Source organism: Nelumbo lutea, chromosome 3 (assembly GCF_056320005.1).
Source record: "Nelumbo lutea isolate HS-2025 chromosome 3, American lotus-T2T, whole genome shotgun sequence".
NCBI classification, from domain to species: domain Eukaryota; kingdom Viridiplantae; phylum Streptophyta; class Magnoliopsida; order Proteales; family Nelumbonaceae; genus Nelumbo; species Nelumbo lutea.
Window position 1 is genome coordinate 48,379,181 of NC_142686.1, and position 14,926 is coordinate 48,394,106.

Sequence of the window (14,926 nt, forward strand, 5' to 3'; positions counted from 1 at the left end):
TGTTATTTAAGTATTTAAATAACAAAATATTTAACATAACTAGATTTTAAATAGTTAAAATAAATAAATCTAAAACCTCTAAAAGTAGAAAAATAATTATAACATGATATTGAAATTAATAATAATTTAATATTTTTACATAATATTGTAAATAATTAATTTCACTTATACCAAGTAATATTGTAAATAACTTTCAATATTGTAAAAAAATATTTATTGTCTTTTGCGATAAATGTATTTTCAATAAGTATGTATAAATATAATTTGTTTAGTTATTTAATAGAAAATTTTCAATAATTATTGGAGATTAAATTACTATTGTTGAAATTTTTAAATTTAACTTATTGTACTTTTTGTATTTATTGTGTTTATGTTATAAGTTATTGATTAATATTTAGTAGAGATTAAACTATTATTTGGTTAAATTAATATATTTTTAGGACTTATTGTATTTTTTGTAATTATTGTAGTTTTCATTATATATATTTTCAATAATTATTAGAAATTAAACTATTGTTATTTATGAGAGATAAGACTAATAATTTAGTTGAAATTATGAGTGTTCATGAGTTGGTTTAGTGCGGTCGTAGGCTATTTGGTCAACCAAATTGACCTGGTCAGGTTAGGAAGTTGGTTAGCTAAAACCGACTTACCTTTTGTGAAAACCGACCCACTCAAGTTGTATTGGTTTGATCAGTCTGTTCAAAAGATTTAAGCTTAAAAATTTAATTCAATTTTAAAAATTATAGTGCAATTTTTAAATAATAAATTTAAAAGTTATATTTATGATATAAAACATTTTAGAATAAGAAATATGGAAAAATTCCCACTTTTTCATATTAAAAAATATATTTAAAATATAAAATATTAATATATATCCATGGTTAGGTCATTCGATTTTGATTGGTTTACAAATGGCTAAAGTGGAACTTATCCAACTTGGTTGAATTGGGAAATTTTTGAACCAAAGCCAATCTAAAATACTAGAAAACCGACCAACTCAAGTCGAGTTAATTGGGTTGGTCGGTTTCATCTGTTTGATAAATAAACCCAACTGAAATTAATTATTATTATTTTTGTATTATAAAATATTTATTAAAAGTAATATATAAAATATGAATAATTATTTAAAAAGTTAAAAATATAAAACAATTGTATACTCTTATGTGCTTTTATTAGGGTCATTTATTAGAACACACTTTTAGGGATGACAATTTCCCCATCCCCGACCCAATGGGGCTGGGGATGGGGATTGTTTTGGTGGGGCAAGTGCGGGGACGATGATTAATAGGAATCCCCAATCTAGGTCGGGGTTGGGGATAGGGATTGAAGTCCAACTGAATGGAAATTTATTAAATCTTTCAATCAACAATAATAGAAATTTACCATGTGGTTGATACTCAATATATCATTTTGATCATTTATATCATCAAACTGAATATTGGGTTGACGGGGACAGTATTTTCAAAACTAGATCAAACCAGATGGTAAGACCAAAAAAATTGGGAATGGGATATTGTTTCACCTGAAAACCGCTTTTTGTCCAAAAACTGTTTATTTGGTTAGCGAACTGTTGACTTGGGCGGTCGAACCATCAACCTGGACAACAGTTTTTGTCCTTTTTTTGTTTTTCTAGTTTTTTTGTCAAAGCAAGTCATCCGTTCGGACCGTTCGACCCTTGAACGATTCCCTATCCGGTCCAATTTTAAAAACCTTGGACGGGGAGCGGGTGCCTTGCCTTGATCTTGGCTTGGTGTGCGGCATGGCTTGGCCCAAGGCCCAGCCCATGGACCAGCCCAACCCACGGAATGGCACGGGCCGTGGGCCATGCCAAACCGACCCCCAAAATTATCCTAGAGGAGGGAGGCATGGCCCGGGATGCCTCGTGGGCCAGCATGGCATGACTCGCACTTTGTGCAGGCCACATGCGGGTCATGTTGTGCCGACCCAACACAACCCAATTTACACCTCAACTTGAACCCACCCAATACTGGGGGCGGGGCAGGGAAATTCGAGGATTCTCCATCCTTGATGAGGAGTGGGGTGCATTTCCCCTAAACTCGCCCAACATTGAGGAGTGGTTACCTTGCCCTGAACCCACGTGACACTGGAGACGGGGTGGGGATGGGGTAAAGTGTCTTGACTATGGGGCAGGGAAAGGAAACCCACCCTGTTGTCATTCCTATATAATTGTTAATTATTAATGGAATTAATAAAAATGTTAGCTTTTATAATTGTTTTTATTTATTTAAAGTTAATCAAAATTTCATTTAAAAATAATAAAAAGAATAAAAACTATTAAAATTATTAATAAAACTAAATTTATTAAAAAATATATTTGTTTATATTCATTTAACAATAATTAATTTTATAAATCAACATTAAATAAAAAATAAAATTATTAAAATTTTCAGATTTTCCCGTAAATCGCACGGGTCCCTACTAGTATCTATATTAAAACTGGTCCTGCCATGTAAGTATAACTCTCCTTTCTCTCCCACCCCTTTTCTAATTTCTCAAAATTTTGAATTTTCGTTTTTTTAAATCCACGTAATATGTAGGTCTCGCCATTCAAAATGGTAGTCGTTTGGACTTCCAAAATGTGCTCCATGCCATTTAATCTACATCTATAATTCTATATCTATGCAAAAATGTCATTTACTTTTACTAAAAAAGCCAATCAAAAGTGGTAGTCGTTTGACTTTCAAAATACATTAATTATGATAATTAATACTATGAAGAAATCTTTCTCCTTCTATCCTATCAATGGTCAAGCTCTATCCATTCTTCTTTTTATTTTTTTCAGGCATTTCATATTTGCTCTCATCAATGTTTTTTCTGTAAATTGGTCCTGGGTTTACGAGATTAAGAAGGGAAGTTTCTCTATGAAATTCAGTGCATTGGAAATAAAGTTTTGAAGAAGTTTACAGATTAGTAGTGAGAACATTGGAGATAAGTTTTAGTAATTTCTTTTTTGTTTTTCTTTTCTCATCTTACAGTAAACTGGAGATATAAGTTTCATTTTTCTTTGTTTTTCGTCCATCGTTTTACATTTTTCTTTCTTTGTTTTTCTTTGTTTTACGACTTCGGTAACTCTTCTCCATTTCAGGTTAGTTTTCAGGTGCGCTTTCACCCAGAAACACTTCAATCAAATCGGTTCTAGCCTTTTGAAAGCAAAAAAGAAACAGCAATAAACAAGTACGATTAAAAATTTGTAAAAACGAAAAAATGGTAAAAATAAACTAAGCGGGTCATTGCAGGACCCGTTTTAGCATGGGGGTGAAAATACTATCTAATCGGGTCACCTTATACCCGTTTCCGAAAATACTATTCGGGTTACGGTGCGGGTTGAGATATCCGTGTAATAATAATAATAATAATAATAATAACAGTATGAAATTGTTAATAGCAACTATTACCAGAAATTAATAATTACAGTATTTATTGAATGACACAATAATTTAAGATAGTATTAATTAACAATAATATAACTCAGTATTTATTTTTAAATAAATTATTATCAGAAAATTGTAATTAACAATAATTATAATTTAAGCTATAAATAACATAAAATTACACATAATTATCAGAAAATTATATTGAATTAGTTTTAGCCAATAAATTAACAATATAAATTGCAGAAATTAATGTATTTTAAATAAATACAGTAATACAATAAATACAGTATTTATTGAAAACAGTAATATTAATTAATCGTATTTTTCATAATTATAGTATTTAAAAAATAACAGTATTAATTAATTAACATAATAATTTAAGATAGTATTAATTAACAATAATTACAATTTAAGCTATAAATAGCATTAAATTACAAATAATTATCAGAAAATTATATTTAATTAGTCTTAGCTAAGAAATTACCAATATATTTCTGAAAAAATGATAATTTCCAGAAATTAATGTATTTTAAATAAATACAGTAATATAATAATTACAGTGTTTATTGAAAAACAGTATTAATAATAAATAGTATTTTTGACAATTACAGTATTTTTAAAAAATAACAGTATTAATAAATTAACATAATAATTTAAGATAGTATTAATTAACAGTAATATAATTCACAGTATTTATTTTTAAGCTGTAATTAACGGTATCTATAATTTAAGCAATAAATATCATAAAATAACACAATTATCAGAAAATTACATTTAATTAGTTTTAAACAAGAAATTGCCAATATAAATTACAGAAATTAATGTATTTTAAATAAATACAGTAAATATAATAATTACAGTATTTATTGAAAAACAGTATTATTAATTAATAGTATTTTTAATAATTTACAGTATTCTCAATAAATACAGCATTTTATTAATTAACAGTATTCTCAATAAATAGAGTATTTTAATTAACTAACAGTATTTATGTAAAATAATGTATTATTAATTACGACATTTTAATTTATTAACAATATTTATAAAAAAATAGTATTAATTAACAGCAATTAACAGTAATTATTTTTAAAATGTAACTAAATTATTTTTAGATTGTAATTAGCAGAAATTATAATTTAAGATAGTATTAATTTACAGAATTGACAGTAATTATAATTTTTAATTAACAGTGCATCATACAGTAATCATTGACAATAATTATATCTTTTCAATAAATACAGTAATTTAACAATTACATTATTGTTAATAATTTAGTATTTTATTAATTACAGTATTTACTAAAAAGCAGTATGAAATTATAATAATTTAGTATTTTAATAATTACTGTAATTCACAGTAATTACATTTAACGGTAATTAATAGTAATTAATAAATACATTATTTTTTTAAAATAATATATTTTTAATTAACAGTAATTAACACTAATTATTTTTAAACTGTAACTAAATGATTTTTAAACTGTAATTAACAGTGTTTATAAGTTAAGCTATAAATTTTAATTACTAGAAAGTTATATTTAATTAGTTTTAGCCTAGAAATTAGCAATACTTATGAAAATATGATAATTTTAATAATTACAAGGTTTTAATAATAAATAAGAAAAAGTAACAAATTGTTTATAACTTAACTTAAACTCGCCTGACATTGGGGAGTGGTTGCCTTACTCTGAACCTGCCTGAGTCCTGACAATAGGGATAGAGCAGGGATGGAGTAGAGCGTCTTGACTATGTGGCAGGAACAAGGATGAGGTGCCCCGCCCTTAATCCACCTAGTTGTCATTCCTATATAATTGTTAATTATTTGTGAAATTAATAAAAATGTTAGTTTTTATAATTATTTTTATTTATTTAAAGTTAATTAAAATTTCATGTAAACATAATAAAAATAATAATTATTATTATTATTAAAATTACTACAAATTATTAATAAAACTAAATTTATTAAAAAATATTTATTCATATTAAATTAACAATAATTATTTTCTATAAATCAACATTAAATGAAAATAACAATTTTTTAAATTTTAAATATTAACAACTTTGAATACTTTCAAAATTCCCGTGCATCGCACGGGTCTCGCTAATCCTTTATATAATCGGGGCCGTAATGACGAAAATGCTACTCCTGCATGAGGCCGAGATTACGAAAATGCCATTCCTCAAGCCAACATGTTGCCTGTGAAACTCTATTAATGTTTCTTCATCATCTTTTACCAAAATAAAAATGCTAAACAAAAATCAGCTAAGATAATGACTGAAGGAATCAAATAACCAGCTGAGAAGGTCTAACTTCTAAGCCTCTAACAGAACTTCACCATCTGCAAGCTGCAATATATAGCCTTGCTGCTTTACATTCTGCATATACAGTCTAAAGATCCTGAGTTGCTACGGAATCAATCAATCCCACATCACCTAAATAAGACGAAGAGGAGCTGAGGAGCAAATAGAGGAATATAAATAGAGCGAAATAGGGAGGATGGAAAATACTTACTTGGACGGGTCAATTGGTGATCAAGATGGCCCATGGCCTAGGTTGGTGACTTCCATTGCACATCGCACATAGGAGGGGTGTCTGCCTAATCTCCCCAAAAGTGAGAGAGTGTACGTCATAATTTGTGGTAGTTGGGGTACGCGTTTGTGCAGCCCCTCCCCAATTCCCTTGTTCAAATTTTTTACTTTCATCAACTAATAGTTGGGTTGGGTTAATGGTCTGATGGGTTTGGGCTTGTGAAAAGCATCTTAAATATATTTATCGGTCTGCATCTTTTATCTGAAGATTCATGGCTCATGTCAAGATAAAGTCGATCTCATAGGTGTCAATTGGACTGAATTTGGTTCAATCTGATCCAGTCTAAAGGATGTGAGTCCATTACCAATGGATCAGGTCCAATCCAATTCAATGAATATTTTGGACCATTTTAAATCGGTCTAATTCAATGTTTGGACCATCCAATCTGTTCAAACTTGTTTTAATTTAAATTGGTTTTAACCCAAACTTGGCCCACCATTGAGGCCTATATTCTTATCTTCTATCAATGGATCAGATATTGGCTCAATCCAATATAAATTCATTACAGATGAACAAGTTCCAATCCAATCCAATAAATAAATACTCTGCACTGGTCCAAGTTTATATGTCTTATTGGTCCATCCAATCCATCCAAATTGACTACCAGGGGTTGTAAACTTGGAACTTGTAACTAGGAACCCTAAGCATTTGTGGCTTTTGTCTTTTGACTCAATATTCTATGATGCGAGGTTCATCCTTTTGAGCAACTTTCTTTCATCTCTTATATTTATTTGTTTCTACTTGCTTTTCTTTCTCTCACACCTTTCCCTTCGAAAAAATTGAAGACAATGATTTTATTAAAAAGTGGTTCAGTTGTACTTCTTAAAGGGGTGTATGACACTATGTCTACAAAAACAAAACTAACTCAACCATGATTAAAAATACCCCCTATATCACAGCCTTGTTTTCTGTTGATTGCTAATTTAATCAAGTTTGGATTGAATTGAATAAACCAAATTAGCGGCTGAGCACAAATCCAAATTGGGACCTTGCATCCAGATCCAACTCATATCACCAGTGGTTCAAAGTATCAAGAATCTGAACCCACTTCACTGGATCCAAATGCAAGCCCACTTATCAAACCAATCACCAAATGCAGACACACAGCAGTCAAGAAACCTTCAAATTATTAAGAATTTTATTAAGATTTTAATATAAAGCTCAGTTTGGAAAGGATAGAAGTACAAATATTACAATATAAATACATACAAAATAGCATAATATGCAAAGTTTTATACTCTACAAATTTACATATATACTCCTTCCAAACTGAGCCTATAGAGTAATTTTTGTAGTATAAAAAGCATGTTTGGTTTCGCCATGTGAAAGCACTGTAAAAATAAAAGTGCAATGTCGACCAACAAAGTGACAAACAACTAATGGGTTCATTTGACTTGTGATCACACTTCTTTTGTCCGGGCCATCATGTATGCAGCCAAGGCACTGTGCAGGCCTAACTTGGGCAGGAATCAACATGAGCCAGGTTAAGGCCCGAAAGTTAGCCAATTTGGGTTTATGGGTAATCACTAATCTGGAGCTTTTCTATTTGTTTTCCCCCCTTTTTTTTTTGTTAGTCAAGAAACTCGACTGATATATTTAACCTACTGTTTGTTGGTCAAAACAGCAATCACAACACAATTATTTCAAAACCCTTTTTAAAGTGGTTAATGTTTCTTAGGAAAATGACATTTCAAACAGAAGGTCCTCTCATTTATATCTTATATTAGGCATGTTTTCCATATTAAGTAAAATTCTAGGAAATTGGGAATACGATCGATGTCTCCTATTGAGAATAATTTTCCAGTTGGATACTGTGCCAAGTTTTGCACTAGAAAAAGGGTTTCCTTTTGAATTAAGAGGAATTTGTAATTTGGAGTTCCACTTGAATTCATGGTTTTGAAAATCGGATGGGACAGTTGGACCAGTTGACCTGGGAATCAGTCAGGTAATAATCGGTTTTGTTTCATCTTAAAATCATTGATTTGGTCAGTGACCCATTGACCCAGGTGGTCAATCTGTTGATCTGTTGATTCGGACAATGGTTGTGGTTGTTCTTTTATTTAATTTATTTTTTAAGCCAGAATGGGCCATCTGTTAAAACTAGATGGTCTGATTGTTCAACTTGAAAATCGGTCCCAAAAACGGTTTCATGTCCGATCCAATTTTTAAAACCTTGCTTGAATCACAATGGCTTTAACTGTGGTGGAACTTGTTGAATGGAAATAGCGGTTTTCAAAAAAAGGGAAAGAATCAACCAAAGACATGTAATTGACAAATCTACTTCTATAAATAGAATGAAATTATAGAATTTGAGTTAGCATCAAATACTGTTAAGTTTTGAGAATTTTAGTTTTTATTAATTCAGTTATCATTAGAGTGGGGCTTAGTGCAAGAATTGGTTGCAAAATTGCAACGTGAGGTCAAGGTTCAAATCTTAGAAACAACTTCTCTTCTCTAGCGGTAAGGTTGAGTGCATCTGTCCCTCCAAAGATACTCCATTCGCAGGAGCCTCTAGTTATCATGATTGATAATTCTATATTTTCATCCAAATAATAAGAGGATCAAATTATACAAAGTATAAGTTAATGAGTTTGGCCTAGCAAATTAAATGAGATTTGAAACCTTTTGTTCAATTCTCTAAACAAAAATCCCAACCTCTAATAAAATGGGCATTACGTCTCCTGATTGTCATCTTAATTCCATTAATGATTTTAATTTGCAATTTGATGTGTATGGCACTGAACAGAACAAAACAGAATGGTTAAACTGGATATGATCCCATCTTTGGTTGGGTTTTTTTTTTCCATTTTTAATGGAATCAAAATTCCTGTTGTTTCCCAAATCCACAGCGTCAAGTACGGGGTAGATTTTTTCTTTTATACAGGAACACTTTGCGCCTAAATGGATGAATATCTTTTCAATTCCTAGCATTGACACCTTTAGTCAAAGTAATAAGAAAGAAACAAAAAAGCATCAACTTTGGAAGATTCAGAAGAAATCACCAGAAGACTTTTGGCTAATTTAGAGAGATGAAGCAAACAAAATCACCTATTGACCACTGGGAACAAACCCAGAACTCATAGACCCCATGCTAGCTGGCCAAGCTTTTGAAAGATGAAATGCTCGTATGAAATTAGGAATTCAAATATTTTGATTTAATTTTCCCACCCACCACCAACCAAAGGACATGTCAACGCACATCCAATTGGCCCTATTGGTCCAACTTACAAACAAAACTGAGCACTCCGTCAATTTTAACATGCTGGAGAGCTTATAAATGTTTTAAGCTGCATTAATGGACACCATGCATATGATAGAAAGATGTCAAAAAGGTAGAAAAATGAAGCACCTTGAAAATCTGAGGAAGAAATCAATGCAACTACAATAAACAGAAAACAACAAACAAAAAAATACATAAGTAAGGTGAGAGACAGCTGTTCCCTTCTGCTTTGTTGGAAAAGAGAAACTGTTTGTTTCATACAGATGAAAGGAAGAATGAGGTGATTATCTGGTTGTTGATTATTGTGTTTTCTGTAGCTTTCAGTGCTTTGGGGATTTACAAAACTCAAGAAAAATAAAAACAAATGGGTACATTGATTAGATCGCCTTAACCACCACATTACTCACAATCTGGATTCTCTCTCTCTCTCTCTCTTGTGGTGGTTGAGATTATCTGCTCTGGATCTTGATCAGAATTTCGATCAAATAGCCATCATCATCCTCACGAATTCATCGTAATTAACTTGGCCATCACCATCCAAGTCAGCTTCCTTAATCATCTGCTCTACCTCCTCATCTGTCAGTTTCTCCCCCAGATTGATCATTACATGTCTCAGCTACACAAAAAAAAAACATTTCAGAAAACTTATCAGCACTACTCTCTCTCTCTCTCTCTCTCTCTCTCTCTCTCTCTCTCTCTCTCTCAATAAGAAACCTACCTCATTAGCTGATATGTATCCATTTTGATCCTTGTCAAATACTTTGAAAGCTTCTTTTAGCTCCTCTTCTGCGTCAGTCTCCTGTAGATAGAAAGAACACGACAAAAATTAAATCTTAAGTTGATTTAGATCTGTATCTCTTCTTAATTGTAATTAATCTTATCTTTAATTTGAATTACCTTCATTTTTCTTGCCATGAGACTCAAGAATTCTCCGAATTCTATGGTGCCATTTCCATCCACATCCACTTCACTTATCATCTCTTGCAGTTCTTCTTCAGTCGGATTCTGATCAAGTGACCTGATTACTGTCGCCAATTCTTCTATGGTAATACAACCTACTAATGAACCAACTCATCAATAACTAAGAAAAAAGAAGACCCAGCTGTCCAGAGATCAGAAAGAAAAAACCAAAAACAAAAACAACGATAATTAATTAAGAACCAGGATGCAGAAGTGATCAGAAACGAGACATCTTGCAACTACCAGTAGATAATCCACAAAAATCCATCAACTAAAGATATTAAAACAGAAACAGCTAACAACATCAAATATGAGAGCCTAAAAGAAGGGTTTAGGAGAACATATATACCGTCTCCATCTTTATCAAAAAGGCAGAAGGCTTCCTGGAACTCAGCGATCTGCTCTTCAGTCAAAACATCTGCCATGCTCGTCTTGGTTTGAAAACAAAGAGAAACCAAACAGCCTTTCTGTGTGCACAGAGAGAGGGGGATGGATCTAGAGAGCTAAAAACAAAGAGAGAGAGGACGGAGTCTTGTGAAAGTTCAGACGATTCTCAAACCTCGTTGGGTATATATAGGATTGCCAAGTGGGAACTTGCTAAGTAGTTTGCATTGATTTAATTTAATTTAATAACCAAAACGAAATTTACAGTCAAATACGCTTTAAGAGAAACTCCCATTTTTTTCCTCTGAATTTTCTCGAAGCGAGTCTAATGACGGGTTGAATGGAAGAATTTCAGAAGGAGAAATTTCATATTTTGGTCTGGTCGTCCATCAAACCAGTAGTAAGTCGAGTTAGTCGACTTGACCATGACTTAAATTCCTCTTATTAAAAAAAAAGGCTTTCTTTTATCTATTCGCATCCATACATGGTTTCATTTCTTTCTTTTTATTTTTATTTTTAACAACTGTAAGGATTGGATTGTTTAGACTTGTTTCCAATTAAACCAAGGCCTACGCCCCCTAGTTGCTTTCATTGAACAGTTTTTTTTTGGTAAATGAAGGAACAGTATGTATAATTATTTGCATGGATTTTGAAGAAATGATTCAGTAAAAATTACATGAATGACAGTGGGTAACAATAAAAATAGTTGCCGTGCATTGCTATTAGGGTCAAAATTGGAAATTTTGCAGGTTTGGTAGTTGAGTCCTTGAACAACTAAGGGTATATTTGATTGAGTTAAAATCAGTCCCCACAAGATTGCCCCCCACAACGTCCGATAGTATATCTCCGCCGTGTATTTGGAACATCTTCCGACGATAATACCAAAAATGATGATATTATCATCAGAAGATGTTCCCAATACATGGCGAAGATGTACTGTAGGACGTTGTGGGGGGCAACCTAGTGGGGGGCTGATTTGATCTCTATTTGGTTTGCAGTTAAAATTGGAATGTTCTATTCCCCTACATGTTTGGTTTAAATTGACTGAAATGGGAATCTCATTCTTAAGGGAGGGGGAGAGAATGGTCATTTGCTCAAATAGAGGAAATTAAAATTGGGTTTTGATTCTCTCTAACGAAATGGCTTTGGTTGGAATAGAATGGGTCATTCTGATTCCGATTCCAGACCCCAATTCCCATGAGCTAAATATACCCTCAAAAAACTTATGATTGATAAATTATTCTTGGGATCAATTAATGGAGTTCTATGTTCATGAAAAAGAATTTTTTTTTTTTTGAAAATTCTGTGATGCATTAAAAGATGTTAGTAGTGTTGTACATGAACTGTGTAGATAACTTTTAAATTAGAAAAAGTAAAAAAAAAATGAACAACTATTATCAATGGAGGAAAAAACACTCTTGCTAATCAACAGTTGGATTCATCAGTCATTACCAAAACAAATCCATGAACAGTCTGGATTGACCACAGAGTAGGTCCTCTAGTTGGCAACTTATTTTAAATAGAAAGGAAAGCTGAGGGCTTGGTAAACTGGTTTGGGATCAAAATGGCTCCACTTGTTCCTTTTGCTGGAGTCCAATTTGAGCCCAAAAATCACTGTCACATGGCTAGAATAAATGAGCCCAGATCTCCCTGTCCACGAGAACCCTGTCCATGTTTATTGCAGCCATACATGGAGAACGTCTCATCCTCTATATAGTATTATACAGGGGGAGATGTTCCCAATTCACGGGGGTGTATTATGAATAGGAATGGGCACAGCTGCAGATAGGGACAATTACATTGTAGATTTTATAAGAAATGTTGGAGATCCTAAACCGAGTCCCACTTAAACAGCACAGCTGCACATGGGGACAATTACACAAGGTGTTGTCGCTATGATTTGTTGGTTCCATCTCCATGATAATTAATGATAAGGACTTTATATATTATTCAAAAATTATTGAGATAATTGGATAAATAATCTGTGGTAGATATCTAAGATATGGCCCAAGGATTTCATGGCCCCAACAATAATGTTAAGATGTGTACCACTCTTTATGCATCCAACCAAGAATTCTGATTATGTAATGAAATCAAATAATTAATATGTTCTCTATGTTCAGCTCGTTCTCTCACTCTCAAAAATAAATAAATAAATAAAAGTTTATTCTAAGTTTCTAACAAGGCTCATCTACAAAGACATTCCCTAAGTTTTATCGATTTACTAAAACCTACCCTATAGTTAGTGTTTTACTAAAATACCCTCTATAGTTTGCTACTGATTTATTTAAGGGGTTTCTATGGGGGGGGGGGCTACTAGTAGAATAGGAGGGGGCTGCAATTCAGATTTCTAAGGTGGATTGCAGTCCACTTATCCCTTTATTTAATCAATCTTCCATTAAGAACTGTTTGTATTATTGTTTTGAAATGGTTATGTGGCCACTTTAATCGAGTGGAAAATGTTTAAGGGCATAGGTTAAGCTTTTTTTATTCCAAAAATACCTCTAACACTTCATATCAAGCTTTTAGAAAGAGAATTATGACTTTTAGATCTACTAAACAATGTTTGGTTTCAGCAAAATGAAGAACGAGAGAACAATCGTGTCTAGGTCCTTCATCTAAAGCAGTATATCTTCTTTGAATAAAGAACAAAATTGACTGAAGGAAATGGTTTCCCACATTTTACTAGGGGAATGAATGATATTTTCATTTTTATTTTCCATAGATTAAATTATATCGTGTCAAACCCATCAATCATTTTCCACTTCCATCTAATGAAAGGGGAATTATGTTGTGTTTTTCTTTGGCTTCCAGAATTTTTATGGAGAGGGAATTCCCACAGAGCTGAGTTACTTGTTCTTTTTGATGGACTTAATTCATGTTTCAGTCAAAATATCCTGAAAATTGAGGTGAAGAGCAATAACAAATGTTTAATTGATATTAGATCTCATCGATAAGATTCATCTCCCTTGGGCTCAGTTTGGAAGGAGTACAAATGCATACAAAACACATAGTTTCGCATTCTACGTATTTGTATTTGTACTCCTTCCAAACTAAGATGTCTCACTTACATTCAGTAAGACATTTGGAGAAGAAGCAATATATAGTTTTGCACTCTACATATTTGTATTTATACTCTTTCCAAACTGAGATGTCTCACTTACATTCAGTAAGACATTTGGAGAAGAAGCAATAGTATGCACCTTAACTATTCTCACACTTCAAGAAAACGCACTCGGTGATTCCAAAAGATCTCCTCCAGAGAACACTACATGAGAATTCGAAAGCTGAGAATCAATTAGTTAAGTCTTTTATCTTTGTAATGATTTGTTGTTTTTTTGTTTTTGTTTGGTTCTTTTTGTTGGTTGACAAGGATGCATGCTTTTTTCTAGGGCAAAGTGAGTTAATAAAATTTAAGGTGACAGCCCCTCTGACCACCTGAAGTGAACTTGGGGGTATTAAAAAAGGCAAAGGATTTGAGAATATAATATGCCTATCTTTAAGCTTTCATGAAGACATGGATACCAATCAATCTAAGCATTGAATGTTAGTCAAATAGAAAGTCCCAAGAGAAATTGAGATCAAGATTAACTTTATTGCTTGGAGATTTAAAAATACTTAACAAGCATATAAAAATTAGATGGAAATCTTTTCCAAGTTAATTGAAGGAATACTAACAAAGAATGGCAAAGTGTTAAAAACTTAAAATACCACTCACAAATGTAAGCTCCGGAGGGGGCTACCTGTCACTCCCTCAAATTACATGCAAATATGCAATTTATCAAAAAATAAAACATATGTAAATGAAGAAAGTTGAGTTCCACAAGTTCAAGCCTTTCATAAATTGCACGGCCTCTCAAGATGATTTTTTAAATTCCCTATTATTACCTTGTATTTTGGGCCTAGTCTCATTTTGGTTTTTAAATTTTAAAATGCGATAATTCAATACTCGATCTTTCCAAACATATTAATTATGTATCTACCATTAATTAGTCATTAAGTGGCATTTGAAAAAGGTACAAATGCTCTTTAAGTGTCATTTAATTTTTTTATCTACCATTCAAATATTGACAAAAATTTAACAATCCTAAATCCTTGTCTCTTTTATTTAAGAAAGTTGGGGTCCAAAATGCTCATTGAAATATGACCCAAACTTTCTTGAATAAAAGAAGCAAGGATTTGTAATATTACTTTTTTGTCAATGTTTAGATGATTGCTAAAAGAAAATTAGATGACACTCGAAGGACATTTATATCTTTTTCAAATGCCATTTAACGGTTGATTAACAATAGATACTAAATTAATATATTTTAAAAGTTCAAATACTGAATTATTATATTTTAAAATTTAAAGACGAAAATGGCACTAGGCACAA

At 31.9% G+C, this 14,926-nt stretch overlaps 1 protein-coding gene and 1 non-coding gene across 3 annotated transcripts; one reads left to right on the forward strand and one right to left on the reverse strand.

Annotated features, from left to right (window-relative positions):
• Nucleotides 1-5,901: 5,901 nt before the first annotated feature.
• Nucleotides 5,902-6,067, forward strand: LOC148864807 (U1 spliceosomal RNA). The gene has a single exon (XR_016111536.1). It is a non-coding gene; the product is annotated as a U1 spliceosomal RNA (small nuclear RNA).
• A 3,253-nt stretch (nucleotides 6,068-9,320) lies between these two features.
• On the reverse strand, nucleotides 9,321-11,031 carry LOC148864808 (calmodulin-like protein 11). 2 transcript variants are annotated; one of them, XM_088975253.1, is made up of 4 exons: nucleotides 10,517-11,031; nucleotides 10,105-10,262; nucleotides 9,926-10,006; nucleotides 9,321-9,823 (listed from the first exon to the last, which is right to left on the reverse strand). In XM_088975253.1, the coding sequence occupies exons 1-4, from the start codon at nucleotides 10,590-10,592 to the stop codon at nucleotides 9,689-9,691; spliced, it is 450 nt and encodes a 149-aa protein (XP_088831379.1). In that variant the 5' UTR covers nucleotides 10,593-11,031; the 3' UTR covers nucleotides 9,321-9,688. The 2 variants fall into 2 exon arrangements, with proteins under 2 accessions (XP_088831379.1, XP_088831378.1); XM_088975252.1 differs by having other exon boundaries at nucleotides 10,105-10,265; nucleotides 10,517-10,947.
• Nucleotides 11,032-14,926: the final 3,895 nt, after the last annotated feature.

Excerpts from the sequence above, each read along its gene's own strand:
- LOC148864808 (XM_088975252.1), bottom strand. The coding sequence starts at position 10,592 with ATGGCAGATGTTTTGACTGAAGAGCAGATCGCTGAGTTCCAGGAAGCC. Across the intron at positions 10,007-10,104 it reads TCATGGCAAGAAAAATGAAG|GAGACTGACGCAGAAGAGGA; the intron begins GTAATTCAAATT and ends TTCTATCTACAG. Across the intron at positions 9,824-9,925 it reads GATACATATCAGCTAATGAG|CTGAGACATGTAATGATCAA; the intron begins GTAGGTTTCTTA and ends TTTTTTGTGTAG.